The sequence below is a fragment of the Oncorhynchus masou genome, chromosome 32 (genome assembly GCF_036934945.1).
Source record: "Oncorhynchus masou masou isolate Uvic2021 chromosome 32, UVic_Omas_1.1, whole genome shotgun sequence".
In the NCBI taxonomy this organism is placed as follows: Eukaryota; Metazoa; Chordata; class Actinopteri; order Salmoniformes; family Salmonidae; genus Oncorhynchus; species Oncorhynchus masou.
The window spans coordinates 52,775,352-52,802,057 of NC_088243.1; the positions used below are offsets into that span (position 1 = coordinate 52,775,352).

The window sequence follows — 26,706 nt, forward strand, 5'->3', positions numbered from 1 at the left end:
GTTTTGCCTGATCAATCTACACACAATACCCCATAATGACAAAGCGAAAACAGGTTTTACATTTTTTAAATTATATATATTAAAAATAAAAAACAGAAATACCTTATTTAAATAGGTATTCAGACCCTTTGCTTTGAGACTCGAAATTGAGCTCAGGTGCTTCCTGTTTCCATTGATCATCCTTGATGTTTCAACAACTTGATTGGAGTCAACCTGTGGTAAATTCAATTGATTGGACATGATTTGGAAAGGCACACACCTGTCCCACAGTTGAGAGAGCATGTCAGAGCAAAAACCAAGCCGTGTGGCCAAAGGAATTGTCCTTGGGGCTCTGAGACAGGATTGTGTCGGCACAGATCTGGGGAAGGGTACCAAAACATTTCTGCAGCATGAAGGTCCCCAAGAACACAGTGGCCTCCATCATTCTTAAATGGAAGAAGTTTGGAACCACCAACACTCTTCCTAGAGCTGGTTGCCTGGCCGAACTGAGCAATCGGGGGAGAATGGCCTTGGTTAGGGAGGTGACAAAGAACACGATGGTCACTCTGACAGAGCTCCAGAGTTCCTCTGTGGAGATGGGAGAATTTTCCAGAAGGACAACGATCTCTGCAGCACTCCACCAATCAGGGCTTTATGGTAGAGTGGTCAGACGGAAGCTGCTCCTCAGTAAAAGGCACATGACAGCCTGCTTGGAGTTTTCCAAAAGGCTCTTAAAGGACTCTGATCATGAGAAACAAGATTCTCTAGTCTGATGGAACTAAGATTGAACTCTTTGGCCTGAAAGCCAAGCGTAAAGTTTGGAGGAAACCTGGTACCATCCCTACGGTGAAGCATGGTGGTCGCAGCATCATGCTGTGGGGATATTTTTCAGCTGCAGGGATTTGGGAGACTAGTCAGGATCGAGGGAAAGATGAACGGAGCAAGTACAGAGAGATCTCTGATGAAACTCTCCTCCAGAGCACTCAGGAACTCGGACTGGGGTGCAGGTTCACCTTCCAACAGGACAACGACCCTAAGCACACAGTCAAGACAACTTAGGATTGGCTTTGAGACAAGTCTTTGAATGTCCTTGAGTGCCCCGGCTAGAGACCGGACGTGAACCCGAACATCTCTGGAGAGACCTGAAAATAGCTGTGCAGCGATGCTCCCAATCCCAACCTGAGCTTGAGAGGATCTGCAGAGAAGAATGTGAGAAACTTCCCAAATACAGGTGTGCCAAGCTTGTAGCGTCATACCCAAGAAGACTCGAGGCTGTAATCGCTGCCAAAGGTGCTTCAACAAAGTTCTGAGTAAAGGATCTGAATACTTTACATGTTAATGTAATATTTCAGTTTAGACTATTTTATATATTTGCTAAAATTTATAAAAATATATTTTTGCTTTGGTATTGTGTGTAGACTGATGAGGGAAAAAATGTTTTCACACATTTTAGAATAATGTAATGTAACAAAATGTGGAAAAAGTCGAGGGGTCTGAATACTTTCCGAATGCACTGTACGTGTGAGTCGGCTGTAACTCGCGCCACGTTAGTTTATTGTACTATACGTGGGGGTGTTGTCAGGATGTTAAGAGTGTGCTTAGTCCTGCAGTGGTCTCCTCTTGTTAAGCTAGCTACTGCATAGTTCGTTCACTGTGGAACACACAAGAGTCTAGGCAAGATGGCTGCTCCCTGTGAGGGAGAAGTGTGGTGTACCTAGGGACACGTGACTCATTCTCTGGGGAGAACTGCAAGCCCGCCAAAGCGAAACATACACAGACTCCCGATCCTGCGGGGTTAGGTGTGGTCCCCAAGTCCGAAGGCTCCACCGGGAGGGTTCCAGTGGATAGACAAGACACAGAAAACTAGGACAAACCCTCAGCTCCGCAATACTGGTTGACCAAACCGAGTATCGCCCAGGTTGGTACAGTCGTTGCTCCACTAAAAGTTGTGTGATTATGCTGTGGGATTTAGAGGTAATTTGTGGTTTAGTACAGTACCCTGTGTCACCACTTCATTGCTCCAGACCAGCGCAAGGGGGAGTTAGAGCACTTATCATGCTTTTGGGTCCTACTGAGTCACTAACTGACAATGAATGGGTGACATAAACCTAAATAGAAACTGGTAATTGTGCACTACTTCGGTATTACTTACTAAAACTGTTGTTACACTAAGGTTTTTATTTTATTTAGTTAGGATTATTTTGCTCTTACTGTAGTAGTGTCGGCTACTCCTGACCAGTCACGCTGTACAGCTCCTGAGTCGCGCAACGGTCTAAGACACTGCATAGCAGTGCAAGCTGTGTTGCTACAGATACTGGTTCAATACGCGTGCAATCCTTGTCCAGTAGACTCATGCTGTAGTTTTTTGGTTTCTGTCCCTCTAAAAACTGAAATAAATTATTCCAAATAATAAGTTAGTAACAATGTCAACACCATGTTCAAGAATGGCCTTTTTCTTGCTCATTTTATGTTATTTGAAAATGAAATCATCTCCAAAATATTGTTATTTTTTAAACAAAGCGATTTATTATCATTCGTTTAGAATTTTATAAAAGCCCTTTGGACATTCACACAGTTATATTATTAACCATGTTATTAGCAGGACAATATATATTGGTCATGGCTCCCGAGTGGCACACAATGGGATTGGCTTGCAGTTCTCCAGCTGTATCCACTGAAAGCCCGCAAGGTTCAAGGCACGAGGGCAGATGGCACGGGATGGGCCGCAGAGCCGGGCCCATGGGGAAGGGAGGGAGGGAGGGGGGGGGGGTGATGGACACACTGGCATCACTTCAAGGGGCATTGCACTAATAATGGCGCTGACTAGGGAAACGTTCCCGCTGTTCTTTTCTTAGTGCCAGTCTGCACGTTCAAACTATAACAGTGTAACTAATAATGGCATCTTTATGCTTTCGTTAAGAAAATAATTATAAAAATATTATTTCAAAATGCCGATGTTTATTTAGTGGATCCATAAGAAAATACGATGGGAATAAAAATCACTGAATTACAGAAATATCCTCCAGTGCTCTAAATATATTATTGGCAGAGAGACGTCATAATTGTTCAATATACTGTAGGCCTACCGTAGGCAACTTGAGTCTCATCAGTGTTGAGGTGTAGGTATTATTTATTTAAAGAGCATATTGAAGTTAGATGCAATAGGATTTGAAGCAATCGCCTACAATTATTCTTTGCAATGTTATGCACTGCTCATGGGGACTGGTCTTGATAAATCAATTAGATTTTTATTTTCACTGAATCTCTGTTTGGGTATTGGTTAGACTTGAATTAGGATATTATAGTGTAACCTTTATTTAACTAGGTAACTAGGCAAATTCTTATTTACAGGGACAGCCTATTCCTTCCTCCCCGTCAGAGAATTGAACCCCGATCTCCCGATCTCCCGCATGCCCACGTGATATGAGGATTCTTTAGCTAAATAGCCCAGTACTGTACACCCAACCGTCACGTTGTACAGCGCCATATTTTCCATTCCATCCTAATGGAAACACAGAGGGTTTTTCTTGGTAAAGAAACACCATAATATTAATCTAATTAATTAAGCAACATTTCTTAATTAGTCCCATATACTATATTCTTACAAAAAAAGGTTTTAAATTCTCCAGTACAGCCACTATTGAAGGCTATCAAATGCTTTTCAAAGATGCCCTCTGGTGGTCAAACTAGCATTAACTAGGCATTAATGATACCAGTGGTTCACACTTATAAATAACGTGTCATAGAATTCTGCGGCACTATGCCGCAGTACACTGCAACTTTTAAAGGACGAACCACTGTCACAAGTAAAGTCTTAAGGCTAGGGGGCATTATTTTGACGTCCAGATGAAAAGTGTGCCCAAAGTAAACTGCCTGTTACTAAGCTAGGATATGCATATAATTGATAGATTTGGATAGAAAACACTCTAAAGTTTCTAAAACTGTTAAAATAATGTCTGTGAGTATAACAGAATTGATTTGGCAGGCGGAACCCAGAGGACAAACCATCCAGGGGAAAATAAAAAATTGAGGTCATAGGATTTCCCAATGGTTTTCTATGGGAAACCCTATTTATGAGAAACCTGGTTGCAGTTCCCATGGCTTCCACTAGATGTCAACAGTCTTTAGAAATTGGTTGATGTTTCTCTTTTGAGAAATGAAGAAGTAGTGCTATTCATTCCATGTGTCACTCTGAAGATCCCTACTATTTTGGTGTGCGTGAACAGGAACGTGCTCCGTGTTATTTTTCTTCGGTATTGGAAACAGATTATCCCGTCTTGAATTTTATCAATTATTTACTTTTTAGGATACCTGAGGTTGGATTAGGAACGTTTTTTGAAATGTTTGGACCAAGTTTATAGGTAACTTATTAGATACTTTGTAGTCATGTTGGGTGAGTTGGAACCGGTGTATTTCTGAATTAAACACGCCAAATAAATTTACATTTTGGGGAGATAAAAAAGGAATTTATCGAACAAAACAACCATTCATTGTGTCCCTGAGACATTTGGGATTGCAAAAAGAAGATCTTCAAAGGTAAGGCATTTATTATATAGTTATTTCTGACTTTTGTGTCGCAAATGATTTTTATGTGCTTGTATGCGGGGCGCTGTCCTCAGATAATCGCATGGTCTGCTTTCGCCGTAGAGCCTTTTTGAAATCTGACACAGCGGCTGGATTAAGTTAAGCTTTATTTTGATGTATTACACTTGTATTTTCGTGAATGTTGAATATTGATATTCCTGTAGTTTGAATTTGGCGCCCTGCAATTTCACTGGATGTTGTCAAATCGATCCTGCTAACGGGATTGGCGCGTGAAGGGATCACTAAGAGGCTAAATACAAGGACAAAACTCAAACGAGATGGCACAAGCCAAACTGAGTGGGGGGACTACAAAGCACCTTGATGGAGAGGCTAGCTGCTCCAAGTTATTGAATAGCTGTGGGTATACTTCTGCCCTTATAGACTCTAACATAGAGCCCTTACCAAGCTAATCATCTTTGGAATGAGACGAGAAAAGGAAGAGGTGGGAGTAGTGCAGCAGCAGCTATTTAAGAGGGTCACCCGCAGCACTACCCGGTTCACGGGACTAATCTGAAATTCTTACTCAGAATGTATCCTGCCGAGCAGAAGGATACAATATTAGAGTAATCCAATATAGTGATGCATAACAGATTCTCCCATTTGGACTAGGGCTCTTTTTGGAACTAAACATGGCCCTTTTCTCGTTGATTCTTTTTTATTCATGTTCAGAATTGATCAAAGGGCCATTCTAAATTGATAAATGGACCAGATCCGGCCCACGGGCCGCCAATTGAATAGGCCTGCTTTAATGTATGCACTAATAGGCAGGGATAAGAGATTTATGCCAATATCTTTCTCTCTCTCTCTCTCTCTCTCTCTCTCTCTATCAGGTGTAGTGTTCATGGCAGGGAGGGTGTACGCGGTGGGAGGCTTCAACGGCTCGTTGCGAGTCAGGACGGTGGATGTGTATGACGGGGTGAGGGACCAGTGGACTACAGTTCCCAGCATGCAAGAGCGACGCAGCACCCTTGGGTCGGCCGTGCTGGGGGACCTGCTCTATGCCGTGGGGGGCTTCGACGGGAGCACAGGTACCTATTCTTACCCCCCCTTTTTTTTGTCACCACTGTCCCAAGATTTGTGTGTTTTCTAAGTGTTCCAGCAGGCCTTTGAGAGGCAGCGGAGTGTGTTACAGTGTAACTAAATGGAGCAGGGCGCACTAGTGCCTCCAGAATGAATGTCTAGATTGTATGGTTAGACACAGTGGTGATGTCACCCCAACCGCATCTGATTATACTGATACACTGGAGCAGAGAGGAGAGAGAGCATTAGTGTTGGGCCTCATTTCATTTGAGTATTGTGTCCTGCTTTCAGTACATTAGAGCTTTCTCCTCTCCCTCCCTCTCCCCCCTTCCTTCCCTCCCTCCATCTCAGGCCTGTCGTCAGTGGAGGCCTACAACTACAAGACCAATGAGTGGATGTTTGTTGCTCCCATGAACACGAGACGCAGCAGCGTCGGAGTGGGAGTGGTAGATGGTAAGAGAAGAACAGTGTGTGTGTGTGTATCAACAGTGCTATTTGTGAACTTCTCATTTTGTCTGTCTACAGTATATCAGTGTGTGTGAGTGCTTCAGTGTCTATATAGAGCTTCTGTGTGTATCTGTGCTTGTGTATTTATCAGTGGGGGTGTTGTGTTTCTGGCAGTGGGTGTCCATTCAGCATCTCTTTGTACATGTTCCTTGTTGTATTCCTCAGTGGGTGTGTGTTGTGTTGTACAGGGAAGCTGTATGCGGTGGGCGGCTACGATGGGGCGTCGCGCCAGTGTCTCAGCACGGTGGAGGAGTACAACCCAGTCAGTAACCAGTGGGGCTACATGGCTGACATGAGCACCAGACGTAGTGGAGCAGGTACAGACCAGACCTCAGCATCAATAACCCTCTCTTGTCCTCCTCACAGACACAACAGTAGCTTCTGTCTCGAGAAGTATGCAGTGCCACCTCTCAGTGGCCTACATACACACTGCACTCCACAGGAGGCATCTCATATTAATGGCTGGTGGGAGCGAATGGATTGACATCAAACACGTGTTTTGATGTATTTGATACAATTCCGCTCAAGCCATTACCATGAGCACATCCTCCCCAATTAAGGTGCCACCAACCTCCTGTGCTACACTCGCATCGTCAGTGTCCACAGAGAAAACATAAGCCATGGGAGTGTTGTGACTTTAAGTCCAGGGAATCTATGGAATGTGTAATGGAGCTGTACGATATGTGGTATAGGGTTGTATGTATTAGAGGTTAACCGATATATGAGTTTTCAACGCCGATACCGATTATTGGAGGACCCAAAAAAAGCCGATACCGATTTAATCGGCAGATTTTTATATATATATTTGTAATAATGACAATTACAACAATACTGGATGAACATTTTAATTTTAACTAAATATAATACCTAAATAAAATCAATTTAGTCTCAAATAAATAATGAAACATGTTCAATTTGGTTTAAATAATGCAAAAACACAGTGTTGGAGAAGAAAGTAAAAGTGCAATATGAGCCATGTAAAAAAAAAAAAAGTCTTCAATATTCAATATGAGTCTTCAATATTCCCAGTTACGAAGTTTTAGGTTGTAGTTATAGCAATTATAGGACTATTTCTCTATACCATTTGTATTTCATATACCTTTGACTATTGGATGTTCTTATAGGCACTATGGTATTGCCAGCCTAATCTCGGGAGTTGATAGGCTTGAAGTCATAAACAGAGAAATGCTTGAAGCACAGGGAAGAACTGCTGGCAAATGCAGGAAAGTGCTGTTTGAATGAATGCTTATGAGCCAGCTGCTGCTCTATCAAATCATAGACCTAATTATAATATAATAAACAGACAGAAATACAAGCCTTGGTTCATTAATATGGTAAAATCCGGAAACTATCATTTTGAAAACAAAACGTTTATTCTTTCAGTAAAATACGGAACCGTTCCGTATTTTATCTAACGGGTGGCATCCCTAAGTCTAAATATTGCTGTTATATTGCACAACCTTCAATGTTATGTCATTATTATGTAAAATTCTGGCAAATGAATTACTGTCTAAATTGCTGCATATATCCTGACTCTGCTTGCACAGAGCGCAAGAGAAGTGACACAATTTCCCTAGTTAAAATAGATTAATGTTAGCAGGCAATATTAACTTAATATGCAGGTTTAAAAATATATATTTGTGTATTGATTTTAATAAAGGCATTGGTGTTTATGGTTAGGTACACATTGGTGCAACGACAGTACTTTTTTTCACGAATGCGCTTGTTAAATCATCACCCGTTTGGCGAAGTAGGCTGTGATTCGATGATAAATTAACATGCACCACATTGATTATATCCAACGCAGGACAAGCTAGATAAACTAGTAATATCATCAACCATGTGTAGTTAACTAGTGATTATGTTAAGATTGATTGATTGTTTTTTGTAAGATAAGTTAATGCAAGCTAGCACCTTACCTTGGCTTCTTGCTGCACTCGCGTAACAGGCGGTCAGCCTGCCACGCAGTCTCCTCGTGGAGTGCAATGTAATCGGCGTCCAAAAATGCAGATGACTGATTGTTACGAGAACTTGAAATCGGCCCTAATTAATCGACCATGCCGATTAATCGGTCGACCTCTAGTGTGTGTGTGTGTGTGTATATGTATGTATGTGTGTGTGTATATGTATGTATGTGTGCGTGTACTGATCTTTTGGTCACTTTTGAATGCTGGCGGTGCTTTCACTCTAGTGGTAGCATGAGACGGAGTCTACAACCCACACAAGTGGCTCAGGTAGTGCAGCTCATCCAGGATGGCACATCAATGCGAGCTGTGGAAAGAAGGTTTGCTGTGTCTGTCAGCGTAGTGTCCAGAGCATGGAGGCGTTACCAGGAGACAGGCCAGTACATCAGGAGACGTGGAGGAGGCCGTAGGAGGGCAACAACCCAGCAGCAGGACTGTTACCTCCGCCTTTGTGCAAGGAGGAGCAGGAGGAGCAGGAGGAGCACTGCCAGAGCCCTGCAAAATGACCTCCAGCCGGCCACAAATGTGCATGTGTCTGCTCAAATGATCAGAAACAAACTCCATGAGGGTGGTATGAGGGCCCGACGTCCACAGGTGGGGGTTGTGCTTACAGGCCAACACCGTGCAGGACGTTTGGCATTTGCCAGAGAACACCAAGATTGGCAAATTCGCCACTGGCGCCCTGTGCTCTTCACAGATGAAAGCAGGTTCACACTGAGCACATGTGACAGACGTGACAGTCTGGAGACGCCGTGGAGAACGTTCTGCTGCCTGCAACATCCTCCAGCATGACCGGTTTGGCGGGGGGTCAGTCGCGGGGTGGTATTTCTTTGGGGGGCCGCACAGCCCTCCATGTGCTCGCCAGACGTAGCCTGACTGCCATTAGGTACCGAGATGAGATCCTCAGACCCCTTGTGAGACCATATGCTGGTGCGGTTGGCCCTGGGTTCCTCCTAATGCAAGACAATGCTCGACCTCATGTGGCTGGAGTGTGTCAGCAGTTCCTGCAAGAGGAAGGCATTGATGCTATGGACTGGCCCGCCTGTTCCCCAGACCTGAATCCAATTGAGCACATCTGGGACATCATGTCTCGCTCCATCCACCAACGCCACGTTGCACCACAGACTGTCCAGGACTTGGCGGGTGCTTTAGTCCAGGTCTGGGAGGAGATCCCTCAGGAGACCATCCGCCACCTCAACAGGAGCATGCCCAGGCGTTGTAGGGAGGTCATACAGGCACGTGGAGGCCACACACACTACTGAGCCTCATTTTGACTTGGTTTAAGGACATTACATCAAAGTTGAATCAGCCTATAGTGTGGTTTTCCACTTTAATTTTGAGTGTGACTCCAAATCCAGACCTCCATGGGTTGATAAATTTGATTGATCATTGATCATTTTTGTGTGATTTTGTTGTCAGCACATTCAACTATGTAAAGAAAAAAGTATTTAATAAGAATATTTCATTCATTCAGATCTAGGGTGTATTATTTTAGTGTTCCCATTATTTTTTTGAGCAGTGTGTGTGTGTGTATGCCGAATACTTTCGCAAGGCACTGTATATATATATATATATACATACATACATACATACATACATACATACATACATACATACATACATACATACATACATACATACATACATACAGTGCCTTGCGAAAGTATTCGGCTCCCTTGAACTTTGCGACCTTTTGCCACATTTCAGGCTTCAAACATAAAGATATAAAATTGTATTTTTTTGTGAAGAATCAACAACAAGTGGGACACAATCATGAAGTGGAACGACATTTATTGGATATTTCAAACTTTTTTAACAAATCAAAAACTGAAAAATTGGGCGTGCAAAATTATTCAGCCCCCTTAAGTTAATACTTTGTAGCGCCACCTTTTGCTGCGATGACAGCTGTAAGTCACTTGGGGTATGTCTCTATCAGTTTTGCACATCGAGAGACTGACATTTTTTCCCATTCCTCCTTGCAAAGCAGCTCGAGCTCAGTGAGGTTGGATGGAGAGCATTTGTGAACAGCAGTTTTCAGTTCTTTCCACAGATTCTCGATTGGATTCAGGTCTGGACTTTGACTTGGCCATTCTAACACCTGGATATGTTTATTTTTTAACCATTCCATTGTAGATTTTGCTTTATGTTTTGTATCATTGTCTTGTTGGAAGACAAATCTCCGTCCCAGTCTCAGGTCTTTTGCAGACTCCATCAGGTTTTCTTCCAGAATATCCTGTATTTGGCTCCATCCATCTTCCCATCAAGTTTAACCATCTTCCCTGTCCCTGCTGAAGAAAAGCGCAGGCCCAAACCATGATACTGCCACCACCATGTTTGACAGTGGGTATGGTGTGTTCAGGGTGATGAGCTGTGTTGCTTTTACGCCAAACATAACGTTTTGCATTGTTGCCAAAAAGTTCAATTTTGGTTTCATCTGACCAGAGCACCTTCTTCCACATGTTTGGTGTGTCTCCCAGGTGGCTTGTGGCAAACTTTAAACAACACTTTTTATGGATATCTTTAAGAAATGGCTTTCTTCTTGCCACTCTTCCATAAAGGCCAGATTTGTGCAATATACGACTGATTGTTGTCCTATGGACAGAGTCTCCCACCTCAGCTGTAGAGCTCTGCAGTTCATCCAGAGTGATCATGGGCCTCTTGGCTGCATCTCTGATCAGTCTTCTCCTTGTATGAGCTGAAAGTTTAGAAGGACGGCCAGGTCTTGGTAGATTTGCAGTGGTCTGATACTCCTTCCATTTCAATATTATCGCTTGCACAGTGCTCCTTGGGATGTTTAAAGCTTGGGAAATCTTTTTGTATCCAAATCCGGCTTTAAACTTCTTCACAACAGTATCTCGGACCTGCCTGGTGTGTTCCTTGTTCTTCATGATGCTCTCTGCGCTTTTAACGGACCTCTGAGACTATCACAGTGCAGGTGCATTTATACGGAGACTTGATTACACACAGGTGGATTGTATTTATCATTAGTCATTTAGGTCAACATTGGATCATTCAGAGATCCTCACTGAACTTCTGGAGAGAGTTTGCTGCACTGAAAGTAAAGGGGCTGAATAATTTTGCACGCCCAATTTTTCAGTTTTTGATTTGTTAAAAAAGTTTGAAATATCCAATAAATGTCGTTCCACTTCATGATTGTGTCCTACTTGTTGTTGATTCTTCACCAAAAAATACAGTTTTATATCTTTATGTTTGAAGCCTGAAATGTGGCAAAAGGTCGCAAAGTTCAAGGGGGGCGAATACTTTCGCAAGGCACTGTATATGTGTGTGTGTGTGTGTGTACAGTTGAAGTCGGAAGTTTACATACACTTAGGTTGGAGTCATATAAACTCATTTTTCAACCACTCTACAAATTTCTTGTTAACAAACTATAGTTTTGGCAAGTGGTTAGGACATCAACTTTGTGCGTGACATAAGTCATTTTTCCAACAATTGTTTACAGACAGATTATTTCACTTATAATTCACTTCATCACAATTCCAGTGGGTCAGAAGTTTACATACACTAAGTTGACTGTGCCTTCAAACAGCTTGGAAAATTCCATAAAATGATGTCATGGCTTTAGAAGCTTCTGATAGGCTAATTGACATCAATTGGAGGTGTACCTATGGATGTATTTCAAGATCAACCTTCAAACTCAGCCTTTTTGCTTGACATCATGGGAAAATCAAAAAAATCAGTCAAGACCTCAGAAACTAAATTATAGACCTCCACAAATCTGATTCATCCTCATTCTTAAAATAAAGTAAAGTTTACATACACTTTAGCCAAATACATTTAAACTCAGTTTTTCACAATTCCTGACATTTAATCCTAGTAAAAATTCCCTGTCTTAGTGTATGTAAACTTCTGACCCACTGGAATTGTGATAAAGTGAATTATAAGTGAAATAATCTGTCTGAAATAATTTGTAACTGTATGCATGTATGTATGCATGTATGCATGTATGCATGTATGCATGTATGCATGTATGTATGCTCAGCAAAAAAAGAAACGTCCTCTCACTGTCAACTGCTTTTATTTTCAGCATTTTAACATGTATAAATATTTGTATGAACATAACACGTTTCAACAACTGAGACATAAACTGAACAAGTTCCACAGACATGTGACTAACAGAAATTGAATAATGTGTCCCTGAACAAGAGCGGGGTCAAAATCAAAAGTAACAGTCAGTATCTGGTGTGGCCACCAGCTGCATTATGTACTGCAGTGCATCTCCACCTCATGGACTGCACCAGATTTGCTGGTTCTTGCTGTGAGATGTTACCCCACTCTTCCACCAAGGCACCTGCAAGTTCCCGGACATTTCTGGGGGGAATGGGCCTAACCCTCACCCTCCGATCCAACAGGTCCCAGACATGCTCAATGGGATTGAGATCCGGGCTCTTCGCTGGCCATGGCAGAACATTGACATTACTGTCTTGCAGGAAATCACACACATAATGAGCAGTATGGCTGGTGGCATTGTCATGGTGGAGGGTCATGTCAGGATGAGTCTGCAGGAAGGGTACCACATGAGTGAGGAGGATGTCTTCCCTGTAACGCACTACGTTGAGATTTCCTGCAATGACAACAAGCTCAGTCCAATGATGTTGTGACACACCGCCCTAGACCATGACGGACCCTCCACCTCCAAATCGATCCTGTTCCAGAGTACAGGCCTCGGTGTAACGCTCATTCCTTCGACGATAAATGCGAATCGGACCAGTACCTCCGGTTGAGACAAAACCTTGACTCGTCAGTGAAGAGCCCTTTTTGCCAGTCCTGTCTGGTTCAGCGATGGTGGGTTTGTGCCCATAGGCAACGTTGTTGCCGGTGATGTCTGGTGAGGACCTGCCTTGCAACAGGCCTACAAGCCCTCAGTCCAGCCTCTCTCTGCTTATTGCGGACAGTCTGAGCATTGATGGAGGGATTGTGCGTTCCTGGTGTAACTCGGGCAGTTGTTGCCAACCTATACCTGTCCCGCAGGTGTGATGTTCGGATGTATCGATCCTGTGCAGGTGTTGTTACACGTGGTCTGCCACTGCGAGAACGATCAGCTGTCCGTCTTGTCTCCCTGTAGCATTGTCTTAGGCGTCTCACAGTACAGACATTGCAATTTTTTGCCCTGGCCACATCTGCAGTCCTTATGCCCCCTTGCAGCATGCCTAAGGCACGTTCACGCAGATGAGCAGGGACCCTGGACATCTTTCTTTTGGTGTTTTCAGAGTCAGTAGAAAGGCCTCTTTGGTGTCCTAAGTTTTCATAACTGTGACCTTAATTGCCTACCGTCTGTAAGCTGTCAGTGTCTTAGCGATCGTTCCACAGGTGCATGTTCGTTAATTGTTTATGGTTCATCGAACAAGCATGGGGAACAGTGTTTAAACCCTTTGCAATAAAGATCTGTGAAGTTATTTGGATTTTTACCAATTATCTTTGAAAGACAGGGTCCTGAAAAAGAGATGTTTCTTTTTTTGCTGAGTGTGTGTGTGTGTGTGTGTGTGTGTGTGTGGTATGTATGTGTATGTATACATACATTTATGTATACATGCATGCATGCATGCATGCATTTAGTTGAAGTCGGAAGTTTACATACATCTTAGCCAAATACATTTAAACTCAGTCCTGACATTTAATCCTAGTAAGAATTCCCTGTTTTAGGTCAGTTAGAATCGTCAGTTTATTTTAAGAATGTGAAATGTCAGAATAATTGTAGAGTGCATGATTTATTTAATCTTTTATTTCTTTCATCACATCCTCAGTGGGTCAGAAGTTTGCATACACTCAATTATTATTTGGTAGCATTGCCTTTAAATTGCTTAACTTGGGTCAAACTTTTTGGGTAGCCTTCCTTCCACAAGCTTCCCACAATAAGTTGGGTGATTCTGGCCCATTCCTCCTGACAGAGCTGGTGTAATTGAGTCAGGTTTGTAGACCTTGCTCACACACGCTTTTTCAGTTCTGCCCACAAATTTTCTATAGGATTGAGGTCAGGGCTTTGTGACGGCCACTCCAATACTTTGACTTTGTTGTCCTTAAGCCATTTTGCCACAACTTTGGAAGTATGCTTGTGGTCATTGTCCATTTGGATAACCCATTTGCGACCACAATTTAACTTCCTGACTGATATCTTGAGCTGTTGCTTCAATATATCCACATAAGTTTCCTACCTCATGATGCCATATATTTTGTGAAGTGTACCAGTCCCTCCTGCAGCAAAGCACCCCCACAACATGATGCTGCCACCTCCGTGCTTGACGGTTGGGATGGTGTTCTTCTGCTTGCAAGCCTCCCCCTTTTCCTCCAAACATAACGACGGTCATTATGGCCAAACAGTTCTATTTTTGTTTCCTCAGACCAGAGGATATTTCTCCCAAAAGTACAATTCTTTTTTTTTTTTGTCCACGTACAGTTGCAAACCGTAGTCTGGCTTTTTTATGGTGGTTTTGGAGCAGTGGCTTCTTCCTCGCTGAGCGGCCTTTCAGGTTATGTCGATATAGGACTCGTTTTACTGTGGATATAGATACTTTTGTGCCTGTTTCCTCCAGCATATTCACAAGGTCCTTTGCTGTTGTTCTGGGACTGATTTGCACTTTTCGCACCAAACTACATTCTTCTCTAGGAGACAGAACGCGTCTCCTTTCTGAGCGGTATGATGACTGCGTGGTCCCATGGTGTTTATATTTGCATACTATTGTTTGTACAGATGAATGTGGTATCTCCAGGTGTTTGGAAATTGCTCCCAAGGACGAACCAGACTTGTGGAGGTCTACTATTTTTTTTCTGAGGTCTTGTCTGATTTCTTTTGATTTTCCCATGATGTCAAGCAAAGAGATACTGAGTTTGAAGGTAGGCCTTGAAATACATCCACAGGTACACCTCCAATTGACTCAAATGATGTCAATTAGCATACCAGAGGCTTCTAAAGCTATGCCATCATTTTCTGGAATTTTCCAAGCTGTTTAAAAGCTCAGTCAACTTAGTGTATGTAAACTTTTGACCCACTACTCTCTGTCTCTCTCTCTCTTACTCTCTTACTCTCTATTTTACACTCTCTCTTACTCTCTCAAGTGTTTTTATTTTTTCTGTTTTCTACATTGTAGAATAATATTGAAGATGTCAACACTATGAAGTAACACGTATGGAATCATGCAGTAACCGAATTTGAGATTCTTCAAAGTAGCTACCCTTTGCCCTGTTGACAGCTTTGCACACTCTTGGCATTCTCTCAAACAGCTTCATGAGGTAGTCACCTGGAATGCATTTCAATTAACAGGTGTGCCTTGTTAATTAGTAGAATTTTTTTCCCTTAATGCGTTTGAACCTTTGACTGGTACTGTGTGTGTGCATATGAGTTATAATGGGCTTCTGGACCTCAACTAACCTCACACAGTAACATTTACTACCTACAGAGATTCCTGGAAATAGGAAATGTCTTTTAAATCATATTCTCTTGCGATGGTAGCTGTGCGTCGCTCTCTTTTTCAAGAGCGCCGTTGTGTATTTTCCCTCTCGTTCTGGTAACTTTGGTATTGTGAGAGGGTCTCTGTGTCTCTCAATCGATGTTGTTGCGAGTGTGAATGAGTCTCCTGTGCTCATTGTGCAGTCTGCTCAGCTGGGCAGAGGAAGTAGCACCAACACAATGCAGCCCCTTGATCCCTGGTGATGCTGCCTGGGTTCATCCAGGACTACACTGCTAACTAACTAGCTGGCAGCAGGAGCAGTGAGGGAACAGCACCACCATATCAATACCTACAACTCAATATTCACCCAATCTGGTTTTAATGCGCAACAAGCAATGTTTTCCCTGCATGAGCATATGTTAAGGTTGGGTGATATTACAATATCGAAGATAATTGACAGCCATCTTCGATGGTGACGACATCGTTATGTTCAATATGTACGTTATATAGCCTACAGAACGCAAGAGCCAGACAGAGCGAAGAACTCCACCAAAGCAGCTCCAAATGTCTAGTCAGAAAATATTGTTTCTCTGTTGGATGCATGGCCATTAGGCTATAGCCTAAACATTTAAAAACATTTTTTGTTAATAACAGAGACTCCTTAATTATATTGACTAGCTGCTTAATGAAAAATGTAGCCTATATTCTCTTCTTTCTCAATTTCATAGGCTATGAATATGACAGAAGGCTACACTTCATTGTTTTATGCATGGATTTCCCCCGATCAAACAATGAATCTAATGGAGTTCTAAGTTATTTGAATAGCCTAAAAACACAAGGTAGCCAGGGGACGAATAATGAGAGAGAAAAAGCTATATCAGTAGCCTGTAGAAAAACCGAATGACCAGTTCAATCAAATTGAAGCTTATTAAGAAAGAAGTGATCCGTGTGGGCCCGGGAAAAACCCTCCATGTGAGGTTGAAAACAAAATGGCCAATAAATGATCCTCCTACTAGGCATATCATACAAGTTACAGTTATGAACAGTAGCTTATAGTCTAAATATTCTAACCCACGAAGGTGTTGTCCTAAAGTTGCTGCTTTCAAGAGTAACAAGAATGAAAGTCTCTATAGCATAGGCTCTTCTCAATCATAGCTTTATGAGAGAGAACAAACCATATTATTTATTTTTCTATTATTTTTATGAGGCAAATAAAGCAATTATTATCCAGTTCTGAAGACGGTAGACTACTTCTATCCAGCCCATGATGGAGACCTACAACCTAGCTCACTACGGATAGTCACTACTCCACCAGGTGCCCCCCCCCCCCCCCCCCCCCCCCCACACACACACACACACACACACACACACACACACACACACACACACACAACTCTGTTCTTCTCCACCAGAAAGGAACGTTAGATAAGATTTGCCTGTGCTTAGCCTCTGCCCAGGCTTTCATCATAAACTGTTGTCACGATTCGTCCAGTTGCATTCGTATGCATCACAATTTTGTATGGGTACATACAACGATAGGACTAAGGTTAACATCACCCAACCCTAGTATACAGCGATCTAAACCGAATGAGCACTGAAATGAGATTACTGCCATAGAGGTAGAGGGTGCTGTTCACAAGAGAACTACTGGGAGCTGATACTTAGCTCCAGCTTGCGGGTTATTAATGGACTACAGTTATGGCTGGCGAACATCTGTAGCGTGTGTATGTGTGGAGAGATCTAACTAGACGTGTGTGTGTGCGGTGGTTTTTGTAGGTGTTGGTGTGCTGAGCGGGCAGCTGTATGCGGCGGGGGGCCACGACGGGCCCCTGGTGAGGAAGAGTGTGGAGGTGTACGATCCCCCTAGTAACACCTGGAAACAAGTGTGCGACATGAACATGTGTCGGAGGAACGCCGGTAAGTAGCCTAACACACACACACACACTATAGACCATGAAATGCAGAATATTTGGGTATAGTGTGTGTGCGTGTCTCTAACCTCTCCCCCGTGTTCGTGCAGGAGTGTGTGCCATAAACGGCCTGCTGTATGTGATCGGAGGAGACGACGGCTCGTGTAACCTCTCCTCAGTGGAGTATTACAACCCTGCCACAGACAAGTGGAGCCTCATCCCCACCAACATGAGCAACGGCCGAAGCTATGCAGGTAACCTTTCACCTTTGACCTTTCATACCCCCTATTCAAATGCTTGTCCATGCATCCAAACCCGGGACCTTCTGATCTGAAGAATTAAGTCCTCTGTTATCTCCCCGTACAGGTGTATCCGTCATAGACAAGCCTTTATGACTATCAGCCCCCGACTACAGGACCCCACAGCCACACGCAGCAGCCAAAGGGAGCCACTCTGATGCGCATACGGACGTCTGATTTCACGGTCAACTCCTTGAACCAACACTAGCTTGACAGGTGGCTCTGAGCATGAGCCTGGGCTGCCATAGAAAGAGAGGAGGAGAGGGAGAAAGAGAGGGGGGGAACATTGGCTTCCATGGTCAAAGTGACCCCAAGACTCAACAATGCTGCCTGAAGCAGAGTGTCTTAAGACTGGATGCCAATGTGTTGGGCCAAGCAGGGCTGGAGGGAGACTGTTGTCCTGCAGACTCACAGGGGCCAATTTAGCTAGATTAGTATTAGGAGGGCCACACTCTCCTCATACTGCTTTACAACTGAACAGAGAGGGAGAATAAACTGGCCTTTTTTTAAAGGGATAGACTAAATGAGCTATGACCAAGAAGAAGGTTGTTGATTGGCCGAGGAAACGACACTGTGGCCAACAGAGGCCTCTCAAACCAACCATGGGCTCTTGCTATGCCATGTCGTGTTACTGCTGTAGAAATGCACGGATGATCATCAGGTCAGTCAGTCTCTGTTCTCTACTGGAGAGCCATGGGTGGACTGCAGACTCCAAGGTGCTGCCCACAGGCTCTCTCACTATCTGCAGCCTGAGTGGGTCCTCTCTTTTAAATAGCACCTGAGATAATTGTCGGAGGAACTCAAGACAGACTTGGAGGACCAACCTGGACCAGCATTCCCCAGGAGCCACATGCCTCAATCAAATGCATACCATTTCCAATTTGGATTCGATCATGTTTTTTTCCCTCATATTGGAATTGGGCACAATGGGGGACCATGTTAATGTGGTGTTTTAAATGCACTGTAGATACATATTTGCAAAGTGATAAGCCAATATGCTGTCAGTCTTGACTTGGCTTACTTGATGTGCCATAATGCTCTCTCATACTGTATTTGAGTGTTTGTTTGCAAACCTTTTGTATCTGAAGGATATGTGCCAAATTGACGCAAAAACATTAGACAATGGACATCATGTCAAAGAATGAATGCAATAGCACTTTTTTTGTATTGTATAAAGCTAATTTCCTGTAACATAACCAAAAGACTACAACTTCTGCATCAGGCACGATAATTATGGTTCACATTATTCCACTCAACACACCTTTAACCAGGGTTGGGTTCAATTTCATTTCAGCTCTCATCAATTCAGGAAGTGAATTTTAAATTCAGTTTATGAATTGGAAATGTGAAATTAGAATAAACTAAAGCACTTTTCAATGAATCTCTGGACTTGAAATGAAATTGACCCCTACTGTCTTTTTCTACTCCTTGCATATACTGTCATTTTGTTCAGAGATTCTGGTATTTCTGATTGAAATTACTCTATTTACTGCACAATCCATAGGTTTACTATAGTTGTACTTAGCCACCCCAGAGCGATGTTGAAATATGCAGGACATAGGCAACTTGTATAATATTAAGTATATTATATCAAGATCGGTGAACTATTTTCTAAAGTTTCTTTTATTGTGGATATTAAATTATAGTAAATATCATTTTTAATGAGCATTTGTTGTGTGTACACCTAGAATCCCTTTGAGCATTTTTCTTCTCGCATGTTCAAGAAGTGGATATATGGTTACCGTGGGTACATTGATCATTATAATGTATAGAACATCCGCCTCTCATCATAACATATAACCTAACCAGGCTTTTTAATTCACTTGGACTATGCAGCTGACTATGTGAGCCACCATTGTAAGATGGCGTTAAGAGGGTGGATGAGAGATGTATTTGTGACTGGGAGTGTATGAGGATAACATCTTTTTATTTTATTTAACCAGGCAAGTCAGTTCAGAACAACTTATTTACAATGACATCTGTTGTCAGGGAATGCCATTAACAGCCATGTTCGTGGCCTTGTACATTAGATTTCAGGCCACTTGTGACCCGGAATGTAGGGATAATCTCTCCATTGGTGGTAATGGTAAAACTTAACATTTCTACTAGCTTGCCACACATCACTGACAATTCCAGACTGCATCCTCCTTAACTTCTCACAGCTGAGTCACAGGGTCCCAAGCTGGACCACTCAGGGATCTGCACTGAGCCAGCCGAAGGACACCAGCCTAGATCTACAGACCATGAGTGTCCAAAACCCTGCATGGACCAACTGTGTCCATTCCACCTGACAGTCTTCATATGTCTTCGGCTGCTCAGTTTATGACTGACAAAAATGGCCTTTCATTTTAAGTGGGGCCTTGAATCATTGTCTGTGCTGAACATTAACACAAGACTGGTAGGGACTGTGCGTTAGTATAAATAGCTATATGAATTAAAACATATGGATTTGGTGTCATTCTTTTTATGATATATTATATAATTCAACAACGATATATGTATCCATGAAAAGAGCATGGCACACGAGCAAGTTGAAACAACAAAATTGTGTGCTCCATTCCCACAGGGATCAAATATACATACTAGGTTTAGGGTTAAAGCAGTCTTTGTAATTGTATTTTAAAATCATCGCTGTATATCTAATAAATCACTGTTTATTAAAATAACTCCAACTCCAATATGTATTTTCCTGAGCCTCCTTTGGCCCCTTAAAATGTTCAGTCTGATTGTGTGGGTGTTAGGAAACATACTTACATACACAGCCCTGATTGGCTGGTAGGATGGTCTAGAACCCACCCTCTTACCCAGACGACCAGTCATTGTTCTTTTATAATCAAATCACATTTTTAAGTTATGATTGTGGGCCAAAAGTTCCATCACACCTGAACAGGCTGAAATTCCAGGCTTAAAAAAACCAACCAGTTCTTACACAAAAAGGGTATTATCATTGTTTGCACAATTTCAGTGTTATTTCAACCCCATAGTGTGTACATATCATAAATTAGGGTCAGGGAGGGTTGAGCTGGGGTGTGTACATGACATTAGGGTTATGGCTAAGTTTAGGGTCAGGGTTGACATCCTGTGTGGACATAAATTTAAGGTTAGGTTTGAGGATGTGAAACGTGGGTTAGGGTTAACTTTTGCAGTTGGTAGTTTGAGCTGCGGTGGATTCATTACGTCAGTTCTGTTGCAAAAAGTTTACAACAGAAACCGTTTACTCCAAATGGAAAACTAATTTCTATTGGACAAATTCAGTCCCTTCCTGTTTTGTTCCATTTGCTGTTCGCTTCTGTTTGCTTCTTAAATTGTAAACAGTTTTCATTGCAAGTGGTAATGAATATACCACAGCTATTGACCATCGAGGCAGACTTCAAAGAAAGAGGCCCTCTCAAACTTTCATATAATTTCATAATTTTGTTTTGAAAGTGTTGCTCACGAGCCAAAAGTGGTCCCCGTTTGTGTACTACGTTTTAATTTGGCAATTCATTTATGTTATGAATTTATTGCGCTTAAGCTCCTGGAAGGCATGTTTTAAGCATTACCAAAGCTCTTCATAAAGTGTGGTGTTACCTAAGTGTTAGTGTTGGCTGTGAACACTAGAGGGCAGCAGTAACAAAACGAAAAAGACATGGCCATGCTCATTCCAGAAGTGTGTGAAAGCCAGGCAATGAAATATGTTTTTTGGGGGCTCAGGGAATCATTGACCATTCACTAAATCTTGTTAAAGATGCACATGATAAAGATGGTCTGCTGATCAGCATGTGCTATGGCAATTCAGGTGCCCATGAAGATGGATTTATGTGTATAGGGTGTAATATATCACTGTTTGGGTTTGTTCCAACTGCGGCTTCGCGTGCTGACCTCTGTTCTTTGCAGACTCCGGATTTTTTCCACTCTTATTCTGCCGGGTCATGGTCAGCCCGCCCTCACAACCATCTCTGTCCTCCATGAAAACGCATTCACCAGACTCAACTGCAAACCACCTAGCTAGTTATTGCATGCATACTGGGCGATATTGGGTGCAGTATACTTTGACATACATAAGCTATATTGACTTGTATTTCAATTGTGCATCTGGTTTAAGTAACCTTTCCCATTACTTTGAAGACAACTTCAGCATGAGGCATGTAAATTACAATATTTTTTTATATTTTTTTCAATTTCATTTTAATATACATTATTACTGATTGTACTTTATTATAATGTGTAAATGAAGGAAAACAAGCATTCACAAAAACATTTATAGATACATATATATAGGTGTAAAACACAGCTCCACATATAGATAGGGAGGCTCTGGGAGCCAGTGGCTGATCGGCTGGTCAGTTGATGCAACCTGCCACCGGCTCCATGGGCCAGAAAAACAAACATGCGTGGGGCTATGAACAGGGTCAGTGTACATCCTTATAGCCTGTGGGCTTCACATGATTTTTACCACTTGTTGCAGGCACAACACAAAATGAGTTAAAAAAAGCCCTTCAATTTGACATGGAAATAACAAAATCGATCGACCAATTTCACATTTATTTTCTTTTAAAATAATACAAATTGGAATGTTTGGTCCAAATATACCTCGATCATTGTCACCACATTGATAATCTCTTCTCATTTGGTTAAAGCAGTGCCCCAGAAAACATTATGCTGACAACAAGTGGTAAAAATGCTGGTTTAGCAGACAGAAAACTGAGTTGCGTTGGAACTCTCACAGCAGTTAGTCAAGTGACAGTTTCATGGGTTGGTCTGCAAGGTAAAAAAAAAAAAAAAACAGCAGACCAAGTTAGTCCCATTAATATAGATTAAACATTAATCAGCCATATACTCAGAAAATGCACATAGTGGGTTAACAAGGCCCCACATTCCATTGATGCTCATTTATTGCTTCATCTCCATGGCACAAAAATAGAAACAATACAAATCTTTGCCATGCAAGCGAACTACTGAGACTGGCTTATACAAAACAAAAACATAGCAGATTATTAGCCAATACAGAGGTACTACACTGTATAGATGTATTAGTGAGGGGCACATTTTTTTTTAAATACAAAATAATGGTAATAAAAAAAACACATTCTCAAGTTTGAACATCACAGAAATTGAAACAAGGGGCCAAATGTGTTAGAAATAATTTAAATTCTGACATTCATCCTTCAGATATAAGTAGTGCTTCTAAAACAAGGAACAAATGGACAAACAAGGGCTGCATTCTCAGAATGCTGTGCAAATAACTTCTAGAACCTCCCCACCGTCCACCCATACATACACCACACCCTGCCAACTCAACCAAAGGTAACATGACTTGGTTTTGACCCAGTGAGCGACCAGGGCACAACTCTTGGTTCAGCGCAAACATCCTTCAGGCAAAATTAGATTCCTATATTCTTGGTGTGTTGGTCTGACTGACAATATACTCCATTATTCCACCTCCTGAAGCAGATGCAGATCCTTACAGTTGGTGCCACTGATGGTGCCTCCCATTCCGAAACAAGCAAACAGCACTAATTCCCCTCCCCACCCTAATGTGCAGAGACATTTAGTCTACAACATCAAATGTTTTTTTTGTATTTAATTGCCAGGACTAGAACTAGTCAACTGAACAGACGAAAGTTCGAAAAGCTCTTGCTTGGTTTTGTCAAGTCCAGAGAGATTCTGAAGGATAGTGATGTGATGCTGCCACTGGGCTGCCTGCTCGTTTAGCTAGGGGTCAAAGGCTAGGATCAATGACCATTAAGGAGTGGCAGGCGACAGCACTCTGAGGCGGCATTATGCCGACAGACCAGATGCACCTCATTCCAAATATGCTAAACTTGGACTCTGTTGTTGTTGTATGTGACCTTTATATTGAAGCCCAGAAGAGCTTTCGGGCTCAAGAGACATCAATAAGTTGACCCTTGACGTAAATTGTCAGGGGTCAAGGTGCTGTTGGTTCTGCTTGGCCGTGGTAAAGCCTTCTCAGAGCCCTGTGGTCAGACAACTCCCCAGGACCTGACAATGACCTGGCTCTACATTGCCTGGTCAAACACTCTGGCTCACTATGGGACATATCCCATAATGAAAAATAGACATTTACCAACCAACCAACACCCAGCGAGAGAGAGAGACCCTTAGCACCAGAGAAAACATGTACATCAATAGCCTGACATTGTGTGACTCTAGATTGAAGGAATGTAGCTCTTTTGCAGTGGGTCAGTGATCGCTAACCAAGGACACGGTGAACTTTTGGTGCAACAACATACAGTAGCTAGACGTTGTGACAAGTTGTTACAAGCCAGGAGGTCAGCTGATCCTGTTCTCGGCTCGATTTGGGAACTTCCCTTTGAGACACCGTCCTGCGTACAGAAGTGGAACCTTAGACGAAGACGCCGAGTTGACCTCACACTGGACATGGGATGCATGACAACTCTTTTAGCTGGTGTTCACATTCCCCAGTGACTAAAAAGAGATTATGACATGAGGACTGTTTGTCATCTTAACCTGGGCACAGGGCTGACCGGACCTCCAGACTGACTGGCAGCCAAATGGCGATAACTTATCTATAGCTGTCCTCAAGAAGCCGGATGGTCCGCCCCACCACTGTCCATCAGTACACACACACACACCACTGGGGGTTAACTACTGGCTGTGTGGCAGTAGGGTGTTGGTCAACACACCTGGTTTTATAACTGGGCACCTGGGAGTGTCTGTCTGCCATACTAGGAGGTGGTCCACTGACTGTAGGATGGAACGCTAGGTTAAAGTCCATGGAACAGGGCTAGGACCCGTCCATCACGCCCTAACATTGCTGTATTCAGCATAATACTGATGAGGTTGAAACTACCTTTAGCTTTAATCTCACAACCCATCCACCACCCCCCATTCTGGACACCTTGCACAAAGATACACTCCGCAACTGAACTTTAACGCGTATAAAACAAAATATAGATTGAAAATAAGTCAAGCAGTTTAGCTTTATTGCCAGACAATGGAGACGGTTAAGGTACAGGAACACTAAGTGATACACCTAACTGGCTGTCCTGCCCACCTGCTGTGCCAAAACTCCTTTCAGTGACGACTGATGATCCAAATATTTGAAAAAACTAAGAGAAAGGAACTGCACAACCAGTCCCAACTGATAAAACTCACTCCAGTTTCCATAGTGGCAAAGGGAATGGAACAACACACTAACTCAGTAAGATTCTTTTCAAACCCAAGAAGGAATTACTCTCCATTCAAGAAAAACAACATACTGTAATATAGAAACATTTGTGTGTACATATTGATTTACAAGAACACATACACAGTAATGATGACTTTCTCTCTCGCTCGCTCGCCCAAAAACTCACTCAGACGAAACACAAAAGCGTCCCAGTGTTGAAGGATGAAGATCGAGTCTGAATGTCTGAAAAAGGATGACCAGTCTCCTCGCTCCAAGGGAGGGAGGGTTCAGTTTGTTACGTCTAAACAGGTGGCCAGGTGACTAAAATGCGCTACAAAACAGAGCTCCTGTCCTCTCCAATATGATTTCTCAGTATGAGAAACTACCGTACGTGAAAAGTTCAGGGAGGGGGGGGGGGAGCTACAAGAAAAACAACACTAATGAGGAAAGGGGGAACTCCTCCAAATGAAACTGACAGAAATAAGTTTTAAAAAAAAGGGGTGTGTTGAGTCTTGACTGGTGGAATGAAGATGTGACTCTTCTCCCTCAGAGTCCCCAGTGAGGACCCCTTGACTGTATATGAGCTGGCGGTGGTAGAAACAGATGGGTTGTGGTGGTGAGACAGCAGCGGGACATGGTGGCTGACATGCCTTCCCTCAGCGGTGCAGGTAGGGGGATGGTTGATAAGGGATGGGGAGGGGTATGGGCCATGTTGGGGTGACATGTATGCCCGGGGTGTGTCCGGGGGGATGAAGGGAGGGGTATGGGCCATGTTGGGGTGACATGTATGCCCGGGGTGTGTCCGGGGGATGAAGGGAGGGGTATGGGCCATGTTGGGGTGACATGTATGCCCGGGGTGTGTCCGGGGGATGAAGGGAGGGGTATGGGCCATGTTGGGGTGACATGTATGCCCGGGGTGTGTCCGGGGGGATGAAGGGAGGGGTATGGGCCATGTTGGGGTGACATGTATGCCCGGGGTGTGTCCGGTGGGATGAAGGGAGGGGTATGGGCCATGTTGGGGTGACATGTATGCCCGGGGTGTGTCCGGTGGGATGAAGGGAGGGAAGCAGGGTGGCCGCTCCCTCTCTAGATGGACTTGGAGGAGTCCTGCTTGCTGATGAGCACCTCCAGCAGACGCAGTTTGGCCTTGATCCGTTTATACTCTTTGTATTCATCCATCATGGGGAGCCTGTCCTCCTTCTGGACATTCCTGTAGAGGGAGAGCGAGAAGGTCTGAGAAACCAGTTGGATACGGGCCCGTTCACTGCATCCCAATGGGTTGCACAATCATAAACAAAACAAGCAGTTGTTGTAAATAACTTAGGATCAAACAGGGCTCCTGTCTGAGACCACTCAATCAATCATCTCAAGCTCTTCCTCTGTCACCAAGACTGTTGTTGACGCAGGTGCTAAAGCTTCAGCACCACTGTTTGTAGGACTGTTTGTGTACCAACCTGCCGTTCTGCTGGTAGAACTCGTCTTCAAACTCGCGGATAGTCTTCCTCAACTTCTTCTTCTCTGCCCGGGTCTTCCACAGCTGCTCCAGGAGCTCGGGCCTATGGGATACAGAAGGTCTACATAAGCGCACTAAATGAGGGGGCCTCATATCAAAACAGGAAGTCAGTGTGAGTTCAGGGACAGAAATGACCTGGCAGTGGCCCTGTGTGGGCATGGAAGCAGGTCAAACTGTGGCCGGGGCATACCGAGACCAGATTACAGAGGTCAGGTTAGGTTAGGACCTAGGGTCATGGCACCTGAACCAGCCCTGCTGCCTGGGCTTAGAGCAGGCCTGGCAGCTCTCTGTTGCTTGCCCGGGGCTATGAGCTGGCTAACGTCCCTAAACAGATTACTGCTTTATCCTGCTTGAGCTCCTAAGACCAGCGACTGTAGTAGATATGAACCCTGTTC

The 26,706-nt window shown here is 43.3% G+C and overlaps 2 protein-coding genes across 3 annotated transcripts in view; one reads left to right on the top strand and one right to left on the bottom strand.

The window, feature by feature from the left end:
• Positions 1 to 20,344, top strand: part of klhl3 (kelch-like family member 3) — a 35,500-nt gene extending 15,156 nt beyond the window's left edge. The window contains exons 10-15 of the mRNA XM_064954349.1: positions 5,394 to 5,591; positions 5,935 to 6,036; positions 6,279 to 6,407; positions 17,234 to 17,374; positions 17,478 to 17,621; positions 17,734 to 20,344. Of these exons, the coding sequence (XP_064810421.1) occupies positions 5,394 to 5,591; positions 5,935 to 6,036; positions 6,279 to 6,407; positions 17,234 to 17,374; positions 17,478 to 17,621; positions 17,734 to 17,762 (743 nt within the window). The 3' untranslated portion in view covers positions 17,763 to 20,344. The remainder of the gene's footprint in view (positions 1 to 5,393; positions 5,592 to 5,934; positions 6,037 to 6,278; positions 6,408 to 17,233; positions 17,375 to 17,477; positions 17,622 to 17,733) is intronic.
• Positions 20,345 to 21,794: 1,450 nt separating this feature from the next.
• The window catches only part of fam13b (family with sequence similarity 13 member B), an 85,253-nt gene continuing 80,341 nt past the window's right edge, over positions 21,795 to 26,706 (bottom strand). For both annotated transcript variants that reach the window (XM_064954351.1, XM_064954350.1), the window contains 2 exons: positions 26,253 to 26,354; positions 21,795 to 26,008 (listed from right to left, as the gene is read on the bottom strand). In XM_064954351.1, coding sequence (XP_064810423.1) covers positions 25,885 to 26,008; positions 26,253 to 26,354 — 226 coding nt within the window. In that variant the 3' untranslated portion in view covers positions 21,795 to 25,884. The remainder of the gene's footprint in view (positions 26,009 to 26,252; positions 26,355 to 26,706) is intronic.